Source organism: Lepidothrix coronata, unplaced genomic scaffold (assembly GCF_001604755.1).
Source record: "Lepidothrix coronata isolate B3197 unplaced genomic scaffold, Lepidothrix_coronata-1.0 Scaffold17, whole genome shotgun sequence".
Classification (NCBI taxonomy): Eukaryota; Metazoa; Chordata; class Aves; order Passeriformes; family Pipridae; genus Lepidothrix; species Lepidothrix coronata.
Window position 1 is genome coordinate 8,329,967 of NW_016690197.1, and position 18,505 is coordinate 8,348,471.

Below are 18,505 nucleotides of genomic sequence, written 5' to 3' on the forward strand. Positions count from 1 at the left end.
ATGAGAATTATTTTCCCTGTAACAGCATCAAAACCAGTTTGATCTACCAGCCTTGAAATGTTTCTTTGGGCTTCTCCGTGATGACACAAGGGGCTAGTAAAGAAATCTGAAGTCTGTGACAACAGCTACGGTAGGATAAGGAGGAAATGCAGTGAGGAAAATGAATGGTAGAAAGGGTGCAGCTAGCTTTTATTCAGAATTGCATGTCAACCAGTAACTGGATATATTGGTCATTTCGTTGTTCTTCTGTCACCTGCTGGCGGCTGCGGAAAATTCTGAGAGGATGAAATAAAAAATATAACTAAGCAAACTTTTTTTTTCCTCAGGAGATCAGAAGAACATCATCCAGAAACTTTTGGTTGTGCCTGACAGGAGTGAAGCTTTCCAAGGTGAAGACAACCCAGGTGTGGCCCTGAGCTATGGGAGTCTCCCTTGTGCACCCAAAAGCACCCTTTCCCAGGGGCAAAAGCCTCTTGTTAATCTGCATTTAGGAGCTGGAGCATCAAGTGTCTCTGGCCATTGGCTGAACACAAGTTACCCTGCCAGGCAAACAGCCACGTTACCAGATAAACGAACAACACTCTGGGGAAAACATGCTGGCCAGCCAGGCAAGAATTTACAGGAAGGCTTCCTCCAACAGCCTTCACAACATCAAATGCATGAATCTTACACCATGGGTTGCAGGCTACCAGCCAGCACAGACTACAGCACTTTAAGAATACCACGTGAGCCTTCTTGGGATCCCGGTGCCTCCCAAGGTTGCCCTGTGCCCCCTTCTTGTGTTAAGGCCCCGGGTCCAAGGAGAGTTGATATGCCTCCAGAAGAAGACTGGCGGCAGAACAGCTACACCCCTCAGCCTGGCAGAAGGCGAATGCTGCCAATGCATGTGATGGATGGGACTTTTTCTTCTGCTTCAGAGGCACACAGAAATATGCTGGCTCGAGCAGCAGCAGCTACTGGCACCATGCAGAATAATGGCTGGTGAGATCCTGTTCACTCCATGTGCCCTAATAACCTGCTCTGGGAATGGACTGTAGCTGTTGCCAGAGCATGGATTGCGTGGAGACAGGAAACTCTTTCAGTCAGTATCTGTGCCAGTTTTGTCTTAAAATGTAGCTATACAGTCTGTGGAAACTAATTGCACTGTATTTTTTTTCTGACACTACTGAACTGCTGTCTGGATGGGGAATCTTAGCTATTCTAGTCCTGGCCTGTCCTAGCAAACAAGTGCTATAGGAATGGTGAGCTTCAGGGGCATTGGTTTACGGGTAAGTTCAGAAGCGCGCGCGTGTTTTGAAGGAAGACGGCAACTAACAAAAGGACATTTTTAAGGACTCTTTTTCATGAAATGTAGCTTTGGTAAATTCTTCACATAAAACCCCCAATCCTTTTGTTTTCTTCTCCTTCATCTTTTCCTGTTACTTCCTGAGGAAAAAAAAACTGACCCACCTTCCAGGTTCCAGTAAATCTGTACTTGGCAGGTGGCAGTTAGTAAAGCACAGTTAGTAAAGCAAACCCACTTTTCAGTGTGCTGAGATCTCGTGCAGAGATCACAGGTGTAGTTGCTGCAGAGGAAGTGGCAGGGAGACATTCATCAGTAAACCCTGATTTTCCCCACTTCCTTAAGGCAAACTAACAATGCTTCAAGCAGAAAAGACTGTTAATGCTGCACGCTTAATTACACCAATGTAAACACAGAATAAGTTTAACTATTTTAGTGTCAAACATACTTGCTTTTGTAAGTATTTTTCAAATAAATCTATGAAAATAGTTCTATTTACCTGTCTGTGTATGAGCTTTCTTTGCTGTTTAGCTTTACTCACCAGTTGGCCTGAAACTTTTGCTTTATTTTCTTACATGTGAACAAACACGAATCAGTTGTTTATTCTAGTTCATTACCAAAATTTATGTAATACAGACTTAGATTGGAAGACATGCCTAATTTTGACTCTGGACTTGATGTTTCACTACTACTGAGCATTTAAATTTTCCCTCATAATGGACAGTAGTTAACAGTGTCCTTTGAAAAGTATTTTGAGACCTCTTGTTTGAGGGAAAACTACAGCCTCTATGCCAGATGGTAGTGTATGCAGATACACAGAAAAATCATTAGAAATTATTAGTGTAGTGAGAAGTGTCATTTTAATCACACTTGTGCCCCTGCTCCTGCAAACGCTTTCGGGTGTGTTGGTTACGAGGTATTTAAAAGCCTGGAGGGTTCTGTTTATGCTCATCCTGGGACACGGCTCTGTCGGGAGCGGGGCTGCCCTGCCCTCTAGTGCTCGGCGCGCCTCCTGCGCTACCTGACCTGAGGGGCTCCGCGCTTCAGGGCTTGATGGAATTTCATCAGTGTAATTTCTCAGTTTCTTGTTTCTAAAGAATTGCTGTTGTATCTGTTACTGTTGCAATCTCATGTAACTACATCGTGTGAAATTGCGTTTTACCTTTGGGATTATCTTGCACACTTCTTTGTACTTAACTGCCCCTCCAGCAGTGGTTACCAGGACAAAGCACTCTGTTCTTTCACCCTTCCATTCCTGAAAAGCTCTCATGACTTTTGACTTTTTCACATGATGGTTTTGCCAATTTAATAATATGAAACTTTAAAATACTGATTTTTTAAAATATAAACAACTGGAGTATTATTTACTTGAAACAACTATTTGATTGAGGTTTTTCAACAGATCCAGAATTGTTAGTCTCACACCATAGCCAACTGCTAAGTTTCTAGCCATAGAAATTATGACTTTAGGAAGTGACTGGAATGCAGGGTTAATATTTGGACAGAAGCATTCCTGTTGCCATTTTTTCTCTCTCTTACTGGTAGAAGCATACTATTGGAGCGAAGAAAATCTGGGCAGAAGCAGCCTCTGTTTGTTTTCAGCTTTTTGATACCTTCAGCAGTTGGTGAAAGGTGCCATAGCCCCAGGATGCAAATGAGGACATGGATAAGTATTTGATGCTTTGTTTGACTACAGCTCTAAAAAATTCAGGTTGCCGAGTGAGACTTAAGTAGTCTTGATTATCTAAAAGAATAAGCTGCCAAAATAAAGTAAAAAGTCACCTCTTCAAGAATCAATATAGAATATTAAACTTTTGCAAATAAAGACAATATGCATGCTTAGATTGATTTATTATATCCTAATGACCGGGAAGGAGAGGAAGTGTCCTTCCATAAAGCTCTGCAGAATAATTCTGAATTGATACAACTCAGTAGTGGCATCCAAGTTGGCTTTTTAAGGCTTTATTCCATTATTATAGTTCTAGCTACTGTGTTTCAAAACTGTTTTGTAAATGTCCTGTGTATATCAATCACTGTGACGTGAACCAGAGGCCTGAAAAGGAAAAGCGGGGTCCGTACGGAGCATGTGTTAGTACATCTGAAGAGAAACAAACTGAAGTACATTCAACAATAAATTTAACATGGGAGAAAATGTGAGACTGGAAAAATACTTCATCTTCAGTTTGTGCCTGCAAATCTTAGTGAGGTCAGTAAGTTAATATTTACTTGGTAATTCACTTGACTAACTGCTAACTTGCAAGTCTTTTCAGTGATATTTATAGGTTATTTAAACCCTAAAAAAATCAATTATGTAGTAGTTTAATATCTCCTTAAAGTTCACTGTTTCCTATTGGAAGGATGAGGAGGGAGTTTCCACAAGGAATTCAGCAGCTATTTAGAAGTCTTAAGAGTTTGTAAGCTTTGATGCAATATAACCTTTTCTTTGTAAAATGCCCGTCACTGGCTGCAGAGCATGTTACTGGATGGAATTAAGTGAAAAGAACACAGTACACACTGAAATTTACCTTTTGAAAATAATTTAATTTCAGTTCTCCTAAAAATAAAATTCATATTCCCTGTTTGTATGATCTCTCATTGTGTTTGTAATATGCATTTAGACCTGGCTCTAGGGGGCAAAAAAGAGGAATAATAAAATGAAGAGTAACTTGGTGTCCTAGGAGTAGCAAATTCATGTAAATATGATCCTTCTGTGTATGGAAAAGGAACTACCTAGTGCAGTTCCCTCTCTTGAAGGCAGCTGAGTTTGTGCATGGTGTTTGTGGAAATCAGGCTCAGACCTGCTGAGCAGCAGATGTGGTCAAATGGAGTGTGTGCTGGAGTGTGCAGCAAAATGTGCCCTGCTTTAGGAAAGTGAAGTGCAAGGGAAGTGCTTGATCCTTTCTAAACAAAGGCTGGTGCACCCATGTTAAATTGTGGGGAATTTGGAAAGAGGGAACTGTCTTACTGATATTTTCTATGATTTTTCTATGAAATTGGCTTACCAGTGATGGTTGGGTAGCACATAGAAAGTACAGGCAGGATTCCAGAATACTGGCAGTCATGCAGATTTTGCTTCTAATGTCATTTGTGGAGACGGACAAGGGCAGGTGTGTAGGGAGAAGAGAAGGAGGAAAGCAAAAGACAAGAGGGTGGATTGGAATAGGGAGGAACAGATGGATAGGTGAAGAAGGCAGAATGAAAGGAAATGTGTGCATTACGTATCTCCACTCAAATGTGTCTGTCTTTCCAAGGAACACTCAGTAACTGGTCTAAATTTTCTTTCCTTTTCTCAGTGGATAAATACCTGTGCAGAGAGGGTCCTTGCAGTCTGGTGCTGAAGCTCTTAAGAAGGGAGGATTGACTGATGGAGAGAGAAGGCAACGTTCTTTATAGCAGTCTTTAGTTATGTTTCATGCCATGTGAAATGCAGAAGCACTTACATACCTCTGCTATGTGTATAAATAGACATTGGACAAACAGTGTAGGTTAAGTTAGTGTTTGTGCCAGCCTGGGCAAAGAAAAACGTGCTTGGGTTTTACAAACACCTCACTGAAGTTAGATGTATGCTGGAGTCTCGTTACCCTACTGTGTTGTCTCCTGTTTAGCACTATGGGTGGTAAAAAGCAAAAGTAGGATGTTTTTATCCATCTATGCCTGCTGCCTCTAGCATTTTATCACTGCACAGTTCAGAACCTTTTCAAGTCTAGTTAGATATCTGTAATGCTTCTTTTAAACTACTTCTTCACCATTACTATCGTTGATGGAATTACCTTTAATGTTTCAGAAAACGTTTTAGAGAAAGCATGTTAGTCAATTATGTTTTTAATTCTCTTGCACTACTTCTGGAATCATTTTATATCTGCATCGTTCTTCTAGTTCATAGGAGAAACTTTTTCATCCTTTAAAACCAAAACAGTATAACTTGGAAATGTTTTTAAGATTGATATTTGATTAATGGAAAAGTACCAGCTAAGCCCAGCTATACAGTCACTTCAGAACCCTGAGTATTTTTGCTGGCGTATTTGTGGAAGCAGATGCAAATGGATGAGTTCAGCTGAAGAAACATAAACTTCCTTATTGGCATCAATAGAATTGTTCTAATGTTCATTCTTGAGTGAGTAAATACTGAATATACTTGTGAATAAGAAGATCAAGTATCTGTTTGTAAACTAACTTACAGCAGGTTTGTTGAAGAAGGATTATGTTAAGTTTTGGCTGGCCCAGGCCCAGATGATTCACCAGTGAACCACAGGCTTCAGAAGCTTTGTGTGTGTATATATCACTAATCAAAATAATTTTAAATATGAATACATGAGAAAAATGAGTACAATAAAGCTGAACTTTGATAATAAATCTAAGAATCATTTCATATTGCTAAATTTCAGCTTCTTTACTACTTGGTGGCAGTCTAGGGTTATCTGTCATTCCAGGCTTTTACTCAAAATTTATACCAGTTCATTATGTGACTGTCAATTGAGGGAGCTCCAAGCATAGAACTCTTGTTGATTACAAAACAAAATTTAAAATCAAACTATTCAAGATTGTCTTAAGTTGCCAAAAGCACATTAAAGCATGAGCATGTTTAACATGCACTATCTATGTGAAGAGTAAACAGTAGCTGAACAAAATTGACTTGATTTGATTTACAAATTTTGACTTACTAATCTTGAATTACTTGGCTGGAATGCTGCACAAAAGTCTAATTTAACTAATGAATGTATATTTTTACTTCACTTGTCTGATAAGGTATAGGTTGTGAGAGAGATAAATATGACTATAACCTACCATCACAGCTTCTGTACTATTTTAAAAAATCTCTGGGTTCTGTTTGCTATGGAATTACATGGTTTGTTACTTTAAAATAAATTGCTTTGAAATTCCTGTAGGTCCAATACAGCATACTATGGCTTTTTGTAAAGGTTCAGACTGACTTTCTTGAAGCTATAAAATATGTCAATCAAATGCAAGTGAACATTATATGACAGCTAAGTCAGCTACAAGATTTTAGTTGGGTATTTTTAAGTACATTTAAGAAGAAACAACTAATTGTTCATGACACAATGTATTAATTGTTCCTAATAGAATTAAATAATGCATACATTTCTATTTTTTTGTAATTCAGTTAGTTTCTCCAGATGGATTAAAAAAATCTCAGTTGATATTAAACAACGATTTCAGTGCTCTAGACTGGTTTTGGAAACTGCCCTTAGAGGCTTCAAAGGAGCTATTTAATGTAGCAGATATAACAGGTATTTGACCCCTTACTCAAGAGGGAGAGGAAGGTATGGGTGTGGGAGTCTTAACTGATTTTCCACAGTAAATTACTGATTTGAACACAAGGATGTAATTCATGTGAAGAGCTACGTAGTGCAGACCAGAAAATAAAATTGTAATGTCTTCTCGTGGTGGGCAGGGGTGGGGGGAAGCCCATGTCTTTCCAATGGTTTTATAATTTTCTATTTGCATACAAATATGTAGTGGAAAAGCTTTTAAATGTTTATGTGGGATTATTTTGGGATACACTTTTCTGCATTCCTTCTTCGTGACCTCAGGTTTGTCCAATTATGAGGGTCATTTTTTGTTCAACCCTTTTTTCAACCCTATCCAGTCCCGATGTAACAGTTAATTCTTACTAATACTTAATGGTGTTCTGTCTCAGGAGCTTGAGAAAAGGGTGCAGAGGGGTAAGCTGAAAGCACAGTTGTGCTTTGGCCGTGCAGTAACAATGGCCAGATGTGTTTGTGACAAGAGTGCGTATACTCTTCAGCAACTGAGTCAACATAGATCTGCCTTTTGTTGGTTTATTCCACTCACATTTTCCTTTAAAATTGATTAATGGGATTTCTCCGGTCTGTAGGACATCGTTTTCATGGATCAACATAGAATCATCAAAGTTAATTAAAAAAAAAAGTATCACACTGGTTTATATCATAGTTCCTATTACAGAGCAATAAGGTGATTGTTGTTTTTTTTTATAAGGTCCTATACACAGACCTGCTTACCTTGAATACTTTGTCAGTTAAGTCTCGCTTGTGGAGGCACTGAGGAAATGAGAGAACACAAAGGAGGGCAGCAAAAAGCAGAGTGAACTCAATTTTTAGAGTGAGTAGAGGTGACTATTAATACTCTATTAATATCGTCAAGGTAGTAAGATAAATGAAGAGAGGGAATTGCTTGGTCTCAGATGGCAGGAGAAAGAGCAATCGCTTAAGGCTAAGGAAGGAAAAGTTTGAACTAGATAATAAGAGCGGGGGAAGGAATGCTTTAAGCAGAAAAAGTGAGTGATGTTTTGAGGAACCTAAAGAAGAATTAGAGGTACTATCACTCCAGAGGTGTGAGTTTTAAAATAGTGTGGGCACCTGATGTGGCTGATCGGGTTTGGTATATAAAAATCACCTAAAATTCTGGAGTCAGGTTGGGTTGCTTTAACCTGTTTTTCACAGTTGTGATATGATGCAAGTATTGACTGTGGCCTTGACTAGCTTTTCTAACATAGCCTGTGCTCCCTCAGCCTGTTCAGAGAGTTTATTGGGGAAGGCGGGAAGTGTGCGCAGGAAGGGAGTGTGACAGGATAGACTGTAGTAGTAAAGTAGCTTGTCATTTATACCAGCAACTGTCTGATAATTTGGTTTTTGTTTTTCTCTTTTTAAGTCAGTGCAGCTTCTTGGTACTGGATGACATTGGCAGTTGGAGTATTGCAGTGATAATGATTTCGTGATGCTGGAGAAAATGACTTAAGACCATGGTTTCAACCTTTTTGAAAGATGCCTTCATATAATAAGATTTGCCATAAAAAAATTACTTGGGAAGCAGGGAAGTCTTATGTCCTCTTTAAAGAAAGCTTTCAAGTATTCTTATTGAAACTCAGTACAGCAACATGTCCAAATGTATTTAAAACGTGCCTTGTTCTGAAGCAGTCTCAGAGTTTATGCCAATCACAATACCATTTCTGGCAATTCAGAAAGAACAGTTTCAAACAGTCACTAGTGAGAGTCAATGAAATGGAACAACTTTAAAGTTTTGTCTTCATCTTCTGCTTATAGCACGTCTTCCCCTCTCAGACCTGGTTTATCTCTGCAAGATTTGCTCTGTGCATCTTTCTCTTGGGATCTGGAATATATCTCTCTCTCCTGTGATTCAATTTCTTTCTTAGTTGAAGTTCTTGTTGGGTAATTAGATGATTCTGGGACATTGCATTGTGCCAGTTTTTAAGGTATGTCGCTGTTAGAGTCAGAAGAGACTGTTCTGATCATCCGCCCTCCTGCAAGAGATGGTTACAGAATTTCACACATCCATTTTTATGTCTAACTTCTGCCTCAACTTCAATAAACAGCACTTGTCTGAGACAACAATTTACTAAAATATATTTGCTTCTATACCTTACAGGCCTCAGTCAGGAGAGGTGTCAGAAAAGTCTAGGTTTTCACATAGCACCTTTTCATTTAAACAGCTTTTACATGCAGCTTCAGCGGGTACTTCTTCGAGATGGAGCAGAAGGAAGTCAAGGATCATCTGCATCCCAAATGGCTCCATTCCCTGTAGTACAGAAGAAGATGGATTGGCTTGATTATTCTGCGTGCTTCTCCTGCTAAATTGTTTCTCCATTATGAAAGCAGTTATTTGGAAAGCAGTCCAGTGCTGGCAGCTAGGTAATGGTATGGAGTGTTCAGTCAGAACAGGAATGAATTAGCTATTTTTCTTTATCTTTTTTTTTTTTTTTAATTCAGTGTTAAAATGTGTGGAATGGAATGGCCACTTGGTGGCAAAGCTGAACAGGAAGTAAAATGTGACTCAGCTTTCCAGAATTGCTTCTATTTGTCTGGTATTTGTGGGAAACAGGATTATAAAGGCACACTGACCTCTACCTGCAAGGTCATGTTTGTTTGTAATTGTGTTCCTAATTTTCTGTAATCATGGTACTTGTGGTGCTGGTGGAAATTGTTTGATTACTTGAGCACAAGATGTATCAAATCAATCATCTTTGCCTTCATCATGAGGTAAATTGGGGCAACGTCAGTGCCCCTTCAGAGTCTCTAGCAGATTTAGAGACAATACTACATGAAAAAGCTTCAATGACGAGGTAAAGAGCTTAGGGGGAGAGGGAACTACAGATTCCTGCCTAATGAAGATTTTGATACTGTCCTAATGACAGTGGCATATGCTCTGTATTTTAATGAGGCAAGATAGAATATGTCAGAAAAATGACTATAAAATAGCAAGGTAGCTGTGCTAGCTAACTTCTCTTTCTAGCTGTTGTTACAAAAAAAAATCAGATCATTATTTTTAATGTTTTAAGGAGGTGTGGTTTGTAGGGAGACATAACACCATTTTTTATATCAACCTAATGTATTGGGGGTGGAATTGCGAACCTAGCAAGATCTGATCTATGTGTTTTCTTCAGGTAATGCCTGGATATAACTGGAAGTGTTTCAGCATGCAGGGCACTGGGTATGCTGCCTAGAGGCTGATAATGTCTCCTTCTGGCACTGCATCATAAGAAAATAATATTGTGCTATGGTTTTTCCTCAACTAGAATTCTGACTGCATCAGCCCCTTTTACTTCACACCTCAGGGGACATGGCTACAGGCTCCTGAGGGAAGTGAGCAGCTGAAATAAGTAAGGCATTTCTCTTGCAGTTGCACTTCAGGTGAGGTGAAGAGGAGATTCCTGACAACACTCAGCAAGGTCTCAGGCTCCCTGTGTGTTTGGAACTGTATGGATAAATGAATTTCTTTATAATATGAGAATCTCTCTGCTGTTTCATGCTGTCAGACATTCAAACTGCATTTATTACTGAGCTTCTCTTGATTTTAAATAAGAGACTGAATTTATTACCCGTGCTTCTTGTTCCAGCAGATCTGCTTTAATCTAATGCTAAAGTCAATAGGAGGAACATTTACTTCCCTTCCTGTCCGTACTCTCATTCCAACCTCTGAGTGGATACATGTCCATGATATTGAAGCAAACGAGATTTTGTCCTATTTAAAAAACAGACCCTTCGAATTGGTTGTACAATGACAGACACTTGCAGAATATGTGGTATAAAGTAGTATTTCCTGCGGCTGGATGGCTTAGTGATTAAATCCAAAATAGCCATCCAGGATTTCTTCCATGATGCTCTAATGTATCCCAGCTCTCTTTCTATGTGCATGCATGTATTTTATTTGTGGATGTAGAATTAGTAGAATTTTGTTTTTTCAAAACTTTGGAGTCTCACAAGTGTCATTAATAAATACTCCAAGGGTTTGTAATTCTTGTTCCCTTAAAATTTCCAGTTGCATCTTTGAATGTCTTTACAGTGATGTTTCATTCAACGTTTCTTGTTGGACTGTCTTGGCTATTGAATAAAAAAAGCAAGGTCAACCCAAGCTCTTGTGTAACACATCAATTTCAGTCTCTTTTTGCTTGAGCCAAAGAGCTTTTCATACTTAACGTGGCAGGTCCTCACCTCAGGTGTCATTCTTTTTCCTTGGACCTAAATGGGGCAAGAACCAAGACCTTGCTGGAAATTGTTACCTCTGAGTGGTTTTTCTTTCTTAAATTCCTGGTTTATTGTATAGAATAGATTGCACAGGTCAGTACAAATAATGCATAAGAGCTGTAGGGATAGCTGAAATGCAAACCAGCAACTCTTCAGATATAGTGCATTTGATTAAATATGGTTATATGTACATGTTTAGATGTTTGCTAGATCTGGCTGGATGTGTTGGAAGATATTTAAGTGATGCACAATTTGAACATTTTTGGTGTGTGTTTGTTTGTTGGGGCTTTTTGGTTAATTATTGTTTTGTTTATTTTCTTTAGGACTTTTTTTTGTTTGTTGGGTGATTTTTTTTTTTGGTTGGTTGGTTTTTTAACCCAGCCAATTTCTGTGATCTCAACTACACTGCCAGTCCAGTGTGGGGGAAAAATTTCTATTTTCTCCTTCCCGTCCTGCCCTCGGCCCGCCCTGCACCGACAGGTGAGGCCGTGGGGCCCCTTCCAGCCGCGCTGTGGGCGAGAGGCGCCCGCTGAGGGCAGGGGGCCCCCTCGCTCTGCGGTCGTGCCCGGGGGCACCGAGGGCTTCGCCACCTCACAAAATGGCTCCCCCGGCCCTGCCGCCCCCGGCCCCCCGGGCGGCCCCGCGGAGCTCTCCATGGTGGCCGCCGGCCCTCTCCCGGCGGTGCGGGGTCGCTGGGGGCCGGGCCGCCCGCCGCACCGCCCCCTCAGCCCCGGCCCGCCGCCCGCCCGTGCCGGGGCGGGGGCGCTCCGGACGCCTCACTCGCTTCCCCAGGCCGTGCCGGGAGGCGCCGGGCCGCGTTCCCCGCCCCGCCCCGCGCCGCCGCCCCGGCACGGGCGGGAGAGTCGGCGCGGTCCCGGTCGGGGCCGGGAGTCCCGCGCGCTCCCGCGGTGCCCGGCGGGCGGCGGCGCGGTGCATGCCGGGCCCGGGGCGGACCGTCCCCGCGCTGCGCCAGGAGCCGCGAGCCGCGCCCGCCGCCATGTTCCGCCGGGCCGCCGCCGCCCGGCGCCTGTAGCCGCCCCCGCCCGCCCCGCCGCGCCCCGCCAGCCGCCGGCGGACGGGCGGACGAAGGCGCTGCCGCGCCCAGCACCGCCGCCGGAGCCCGGCAGCGCCCAGCGATGTCCGCCAAGGAGGGGAGCAAGGTGCTGCTGCTGACGCCCCACGCCACCAGCGAGCGCGCCGTCAAGGGTGAGCGTCCCCCTGCCCCGCGGGGACGGGCCGCGACCCCCTCACGAGTGCCCGGAGAGGGAGAGGCGGCCCCGCCGCGGGGAGCGTTGCCCTCCGTGTGCGGGCCGGGCTGCCCTGCCCGCGGGTGGGGACGGAAGCGCTGCCCGGCGCCGTGCGGGGGCGTGGGATGCCCGCACGGGCGGGGGAGCACCGGGGTGGGCTCTGCTGCAGGCGGGGGACGAGCGGGGCGCGGGCGGGCCCGGCGGGGCCGCGGCGGGAGCGGTGCCCGAGGCCTGCGGGCCTGGCGCGTCCCGCCCGGATGCGCTGCCCGGAGCGAGTGCGGGGCCGACCGGGGGCACCGCCGGGCTCCGGCTCCGCGGGGCTTTTCCGCCGCCCGCGCGGGGCAGAGCCCGGTGATTGCAGGAGCTGACAGCGCCGGGAAAGAGCGAGTGGGAAGGTGCTGCCGCCCTTTCTATTGGCTGCTGTTCTCAGGTTCTAGTTCTGATGGAGAAAATTCACCTTGATCTATTTCTTTGTGGCCTTCCTTGGTAATCTCGCGGGGGGCCTTTAAAAGTCAAACGTTATACTTCTCAGAAGAAAAAGTAAAACGTTTTAAATTAGCCACAAAAATGCTGTAAAATATTAAGTTCTTTCCTCTGAATCCCATCAAATGTGTCATATTAGTAATGTGGAGAGAATAATCCTTTGCAACCAAAGCATCCTAAAATATATTTGTTAAACCTAAATTGTCAGTTAAGAGCATAGCATAGGTAGAGCTTCAAAGAATTCCTAGGTTGTGTTTGCTCAAATTACAGATAATTTTATTTTGATCTCAGCAGTTTTCATGTTGAACTGTGTTTGATGGTGGCAGTGTGGACGGTTGTGATGGCAGGCCTGGTCTGCTGGAATTCACGACTGTATGCAAGCACTCTGCTTTTAGGACTGACGTTCCTAGTAATGCAGGGTCTCGCTGAATTTGAAGGGGTGAATCTGGTCATTTAACTTTTTATATAATAGGAGACCTTGAGAAACGACAAGGATGTATTTTTCTTCAGCAGGTCTTAATTAAAGCCTTGGAATCCCATAGTATGTTTTGGAAATCGGCATGTTTTCCAGTAAGTTGGAAAGCTTTGCTCGCAGTAAGTTGTACCTCATTTTGGATTGCTTAACCTGTTGATTTTTTTGAACAAATTGCAAGGGTAAAAGTAGAAAATATTAAAACCAGTCTATTGGAAACTTGTACTCATTAGTGCTGCTTGAACATGTGGTGTTTAGAATCGCTAAATTTTTGTACCTTTAGTGCAATTCGTGTTAAGAAATTAAGTTCTTCAGACAATGGAAAAGAATTAATAAGAAATTATCAGATACTTTATGATGCAGTGGAAAGCCTGCTGATTTCTAATCACTTAATAATTCAGCTTGTTAAATGTGACCTATGCATCTGGTTGTTTAAAATTGCAGTTAGGACTTGCTTCATTCTAACACAATTACTGCCTGAGGTTGCAGTATTTCTTTGAACCTGGGTGTTTAGGATGCAGAACTATTGTAAAGGTAATCAGGCTTTGATGGCTTCATCTGACATAATTACAGCCAGTTAATACAGCATTTTCCTATACCTTCTGTTGACCTGTCCTATCCATACCTATCCTGCTGAATCACTGGCTTCTGGAGAAAGCCTGGCCAGTTGTGCCAAGCCATCTGTGTAATTGATACAAAGGACAGGGTGGTTTGGTTCTCCCCTCCTCCATTAGGTGCAGTGCAGTTGAAAATATTTATTTTAGATAGTGACCCCAGAGGTGCAAGATTGCAGGTTGTGTCAGTCCTGAGTGGGAGCATCTGTGCAACATAAGTACATTTGTTGAAACCACCTTAAAATGTGACAACTGCGTCACGTCCCTGTTCACAAACAGATGCATCGCCTCTCACGTACCAAGAAACGTTCCCCATACTCTTGCTTATTGTACAATAAATACATCACTTTTAATGTCTCAGGTTCTTGAGAAAAGCCATGGAGAAAAATGTAGTAATATTATCTGGTGTATCTGTGTATTGGTCCATATTTCAGCTTTCGTGCTTTCCATGTACTGAGTCTTTTGGGGAGGAAGTGTGAATTCAAGACTTAAAGCTTGCTATTACTTGTATTGTTCCTCTTGCTTTTATTTAAGCTTTATTTTCTTCCTCTGTATTACTGGAAGAGCGAAGAAAGAACAGAATCAATTAAATTTCAGCTGCTGTGAGAAATTAAATTCTTTACCACTGATAATATATGTTAGCAGAAATGGGCAAGAGATGCTCACCCAGGAAGAAATGGTTAAATTATTGCATCATCAGTAACTAATATTTTTTAATAAGTAGGATAACGATTAGAATGTGTCCCCCTTCATATCTTGACCTATATATTTAGCAATTGGTGGGAAGTATGTATATCAAGAGAAATATATGAAAGGTTATCAGGTGTAATATGCTCATATTAGATATATACATAATAAACATAATAATGGGTTTAGATATGCAGTCTATACAATCTAGCTGTGTTGGTCTGACATACCTTTCCCAAGTGTGAATTATATCATCAAAGATCACAGGTTGCTTTTAAAGCAGATAAAAAGCTCAAATTTTCTTTTTTCATGGCTTAGTTAAATTGCCTAAGAAATTTGTACTTGTAGAGTTTCCTATAAATTAATGGTTAGCTATGGAATTGAAATGTCTAAGTCAGCTTTTGGCATTTGGTTCCCAAAAGATATCTTGTGATGAGGCTTTTGTTACTGCTTTTTTTTTTTTTCTTAATAAAGAAGAGAAAATGTACCTGTCGTCCTGATTCACTGTTTTCTAAGGCACCCTCTTCATCTTTGAAGGATACTTAGTGTTTTACTGCCTTGTGGAAGATAGCAGGTTCCTCTATTATGTTCTGTCAAAATCTTTTTTCTTTAAACTGCTGTTGATAGATCTAAGTTCTGTATCTGGTTCTTTTGGATTTGGGTTTGCCTTTCTTGTTGGATGACAATTGACTGACTTCAGTCATTGCGCTTGACCTTTCAGTGCATGTGGCTTTCAAACTTTAAATTTGTGGATGTATCTTTTCTGCTTAAACAACTGTTTCAGTACTCCTACTAAAGTGCTTTTCACTTGTAGGGAGGAAGAAGTGCTTGTAAACTCAGATTGATAGAGTGGTCCTGGGCATGGCAGGGATGAGCCTTCATTGGCTTTTCTTTGAGGGCAAAGCACCAGGGCTTCTCCAACCCACCTGTGGGTAACTACACCCCAAAGTTGTACTTGGATGTGCTCTATCCTTCCCAGCATTGTGCTTTGTCCACTGTGTGGGTGTTGGTAGACTTTGGGAAGCAATCCACAGGACCTTGTCATGCTGATCTAATGCTAAATTTGGAGATTATATCTTTTCTTCTGGAAATGGAAGGCTTCAGTATTCCTTTGTTTTGGATAAAAGTCATGGTATAGTGTGATTGGCAAACTGTCATTTTGGATATTAAATGGAAGCTTATTGAAACAACTCTTCAGAGAAACCCATAGAGATGTAACCCTTGAGCAGGATCCTAAATTAAGGCACTAATAGTTACTCTTGGGCAATTATGTCCATGTAAGGAGAAAAAGAAATCATTGCAGTATTTAACTTTACAATTCAGAGTCTGGTAAAAAAAAGGTAAAAGGTTAAAAGTTGACATGCAGCATGAAGCCTGTTTTAAAAATATTATAAGGCACTTACCCTGCTGGCTAGAAATTATTCTAAGATGATCCAGAAAAGCAGCAGTGTAAAGAGAGTATTAAAAGGTCATATTTAAAAAAATCACAGTTTTGTTTTGGGAGAGAGGCAGTGGCATGGAACTGAATTCTGACAAGGAAGCGTTCAACTGATCTTTTTTTGTTTTAGGGGATAGAGTGGATAAAACTTGAAGTAACCCAAAAAACCCCACCCAGAAATGGAAGCCTGCCTCAATTTCAGTAGGGCAAATTGGCAGCTGAGGGTTGGAAGGTAAGGCCAGAGCACAAAAATCAGGCAGCTACTTCCATGTGCGTTTATTGTGTAAGGAATTAAGGACTCTTTCGCACATGAGTCAGTTCTTACTGCTGAATGGGACCAAAGAATTCTCTAGTTGAAATGGAATTGATTTCAAAACATATCAACAAAAGAAATGTTCCAAAAAAAAATATCCCAGAATCAGAAGATATTTCTCTGGTGCTTTTAAAGTAATTCTTTGGGGTTTTGGGTGCAAAATTGTGGTTTTATTTTTCATAGCCAGTGCAAAATTGTGGATTTATTTTTCATAGCCAGTGGCATAACTTGTCTTCTGAGTCAGAGAGGTGGAGCAGAGCAGCATTTTTTTTAAATTCTAGATTGAACTGGAGAGCATAGATCAATAAGTTTAATTTAAACAGATTCATGGCACTTGTAAGAAAGAGTGGACTAACTATATCCCTGGGGAAATATAGTATTAAAGAGGAGTTGGTACAGTTCTCAAAGATGAAAATTAAAAGAAATTGTTAGAATATTTTGAAGGAGCCAGTAAGCTTGCTGATCCAGGCAAAACTATTCATCAGGTTCCTTCATTGAAGCCTTTAAAGTAAACAAAAGAGGAAATATACTCTTTTGGATCAAAATTAGTTAGCAACGAAAGGATGTTAATAGGTAATAAACTCCCATGGTAGAGGAAGGTTAACATCTGTCATCTGTGCTCTTTAAATGTGTTGACAAGTTCTTTAGAAAACAGAGTGAATGGCATATAGTGACACTTATTCAGGATAGCAAACTTCCAGAGATGTTTCAGGAACCTCTAGTTAGACTGAGAGGCTGGGTAAAGAAGATGCTGTTCAGATAGAGCAGACTCTACAAAGAACAGAACAATTCTTGCTTAAATGTAGAAGGTGGTGAACTTGAGAAAGAAATATTACGATCTGTATGGATAATATTCCAAAAATATTAGTGCAGTGGCAGTCAAACAGTCTGATAGGAATTCAGGGATTACTAGATGATTGGTTTAGAAAAAAGAGATTGCACCAACATGCCATTTATATGTGCATCTTGAGCAACAACATGTAATTTTGTTCCATCTTCCTGATCTTCTTCTTTATCTAAAGGTATGTTCAGAGGCACAGAGTGGCTTTCAGGCAAGGTGGAGTGACAAAGATGAGAAATCTCTGACTTGGAAAAGGGGTGCTTGAATAGGGGATAGAGTTGGATACTGCTTACCTTATGAATGGTATTTAATGGAAAAGCTGAGTAGGAAGAAACAGTTATTGTTGTTATGTCCCTGTGAAAAGTAGAAATGCAGTACCAAACAAAACAGAAAAGGTGAAATACTTTTTCATATAACATGTAATTAAAATTGTGGATTTCATAGCAATAAGGTGCAGTGGAGGCAAAAACTGTGAAAGCATCTATTCAGGATCTGGAAAAAATAGTGGAAAATAGTTCTCTCAGTGATCATAAACGTGGTGGTCTGGATGAAATTAGGGAAAATCCTTAAACCACCCTGTTTGGAAAAGAGAATAGGGGGAGGGAAAGAACTATGCATCCATCATTGTCAGAAGCACATTTAAGCACTAAGTAATCTTCTGGCATAGTGATCTGTGGCCATTTAATGGGAGAAGTATCTTTTAAATACTTCTCAAACAAATAATTATATTTTTCCTGAGAGGAACTTCCAAAAACATCAACCAAGTTAATTGAAAAACTACACAGACAGTATAAAAGATGAGTGAGTGCACCTTGGCATACTAGGGATATAGTTTCATTTGAGATCTAAAATTCTGTGAAATTTATAAGACTGGAAGTACGTGATAAGTGAGGATGAAATAAATAGTGCCTGCAGTGCTGTTGTAGGGTTTCAAGGTTTACAGGGTCATTTTTCTTGCTTCTAGAATGCTTGCTTATTAGCTTATTAGCAAGAACCTTCCATTCAAAGAAACTTTGGGACAGTTTTTGTAAAGAAACTGACTTAGCTGAATCTGTGCTTTCTTGTTTGGGATGAATAGGGTAATGTGGTTTTTGTCAGCTATTGATTGTAGCTTTCTGATTCCAGTAGACACTGCTGTGTATTTTTGCTTATCTAGTATTTTCAAGGTTGCTGGTCCACAGACCATCTGTGATGTCTTTATGCTATTTTTTTCAAATCTGTTCTTCCAAATGCAGAAGGATAATTGGATATATTCTGTCCTCATAGCAGTCATGGGTGCTACATCTTTTCCTTCTTTATAGATGTTGGCATAGGTGTGAAAACGCCAGGGACAGACTGAAAGGTGTGGTAGGTGTTAGGCTTTGTGATTCTTCTGAGTGACAATACATAGACAGCAATGCATTTATAAAACCAAAGGCCCACAGAACCTGACTAAGTCACAGAAAACTCACAGACAACTCTGCTATCATGGTAATAAACCTGCTGACAAAATGAAGGATGCTGGCCTTTCTTGTCATGGAACACCATGGTTGTATTGATATATGATATCACTTGGTGGAGACAAACATTATATATGCTGTTTCATGTATATCTATCACCAAAGCAACAAATTCTTTACAAAGAGAGTGTCTGTGTTTAGCAACCCT

The 18,505-nt window shown here is 41.1% G+C and overlaps 2 protein-coding genes and 1 long non-coding RNA gene across 22 annotated transcripts in view; 2 read left to right on the forward strand and 1 right to left on the reverse strand.

The window, feature by feature from the left end:
- Positions 1 to 1,780, forward strand: part of USP54 (ubiquitin specific peptidase 54) — a 96,061-nt gene extending 94,281 nt beyond the window's left edge. For 7 of the 9 annotated variants that reach the window (XM_017807133.1, XM_017807139.1, XM_017807135.1 and 4 more), the window contains one exon: positions 327 to 1,780. In XM_017807133.1, the coding sequence (XP_017662622.1) occupies positions 327 to 985 (659 nt within the window). In that variant the 3' untranslated portion in view covers positions 986 to 1,780. The remainder of the gene's footprint in view (positions 1 to 326) is intronic. The other 2 variants (XR_001873519.1, XM_017807141.1) reach the window with 2 other exon arrangements.
- Positions 1,781 to 6,413: 4,633 nt separating this feature from the next.
- Positions 6,414 to 11,099, reverse strand: LOC108493442. Its single transcript, XR_001873472.1, has 3 exons — positions 10,732 to 11,099; positions 8,662 to 8,818; positions 6,414 to 8,543 (listed from the first exon to the last, which is right to left on the reverse strand). It is a non-coding gene; the product is annotated as an uncharacterized LOC108493442 (long non-coding RNA).
- A 655-nt stretch (positions 11,100 to 11,754) lies between these two features.
- Positions 11,755 to 18,505, forward strand: part of PPP3CB (protein phosphatase 3 catalytic subunit beta) — a 57,305-nt gene continuing 50,554 nt past the window's right edge. For 11 of the 12 annotated variants that reach the window (XR_001873489.1, XR_001873488.1, XR_001873487.1 and 8 more), the window contains exon 1: positions 11,755 to 11,970. Coding sequence is in view for 9 of the 12 variants with exons in the window: in XM_017806933.1 (XP_017662422.1) it covers positions 11,901 to 11,970 (70 nt within the window). In the remaining 3 variants the exon portion in view is untranslated. Of the gene's footprint in view, positions 11,971 to 13,045; positions 13,065 to 18,505 lie in introns of those variants that run through there. The other variant, XM_017806931.1, reaches the window with a different exon arrangement.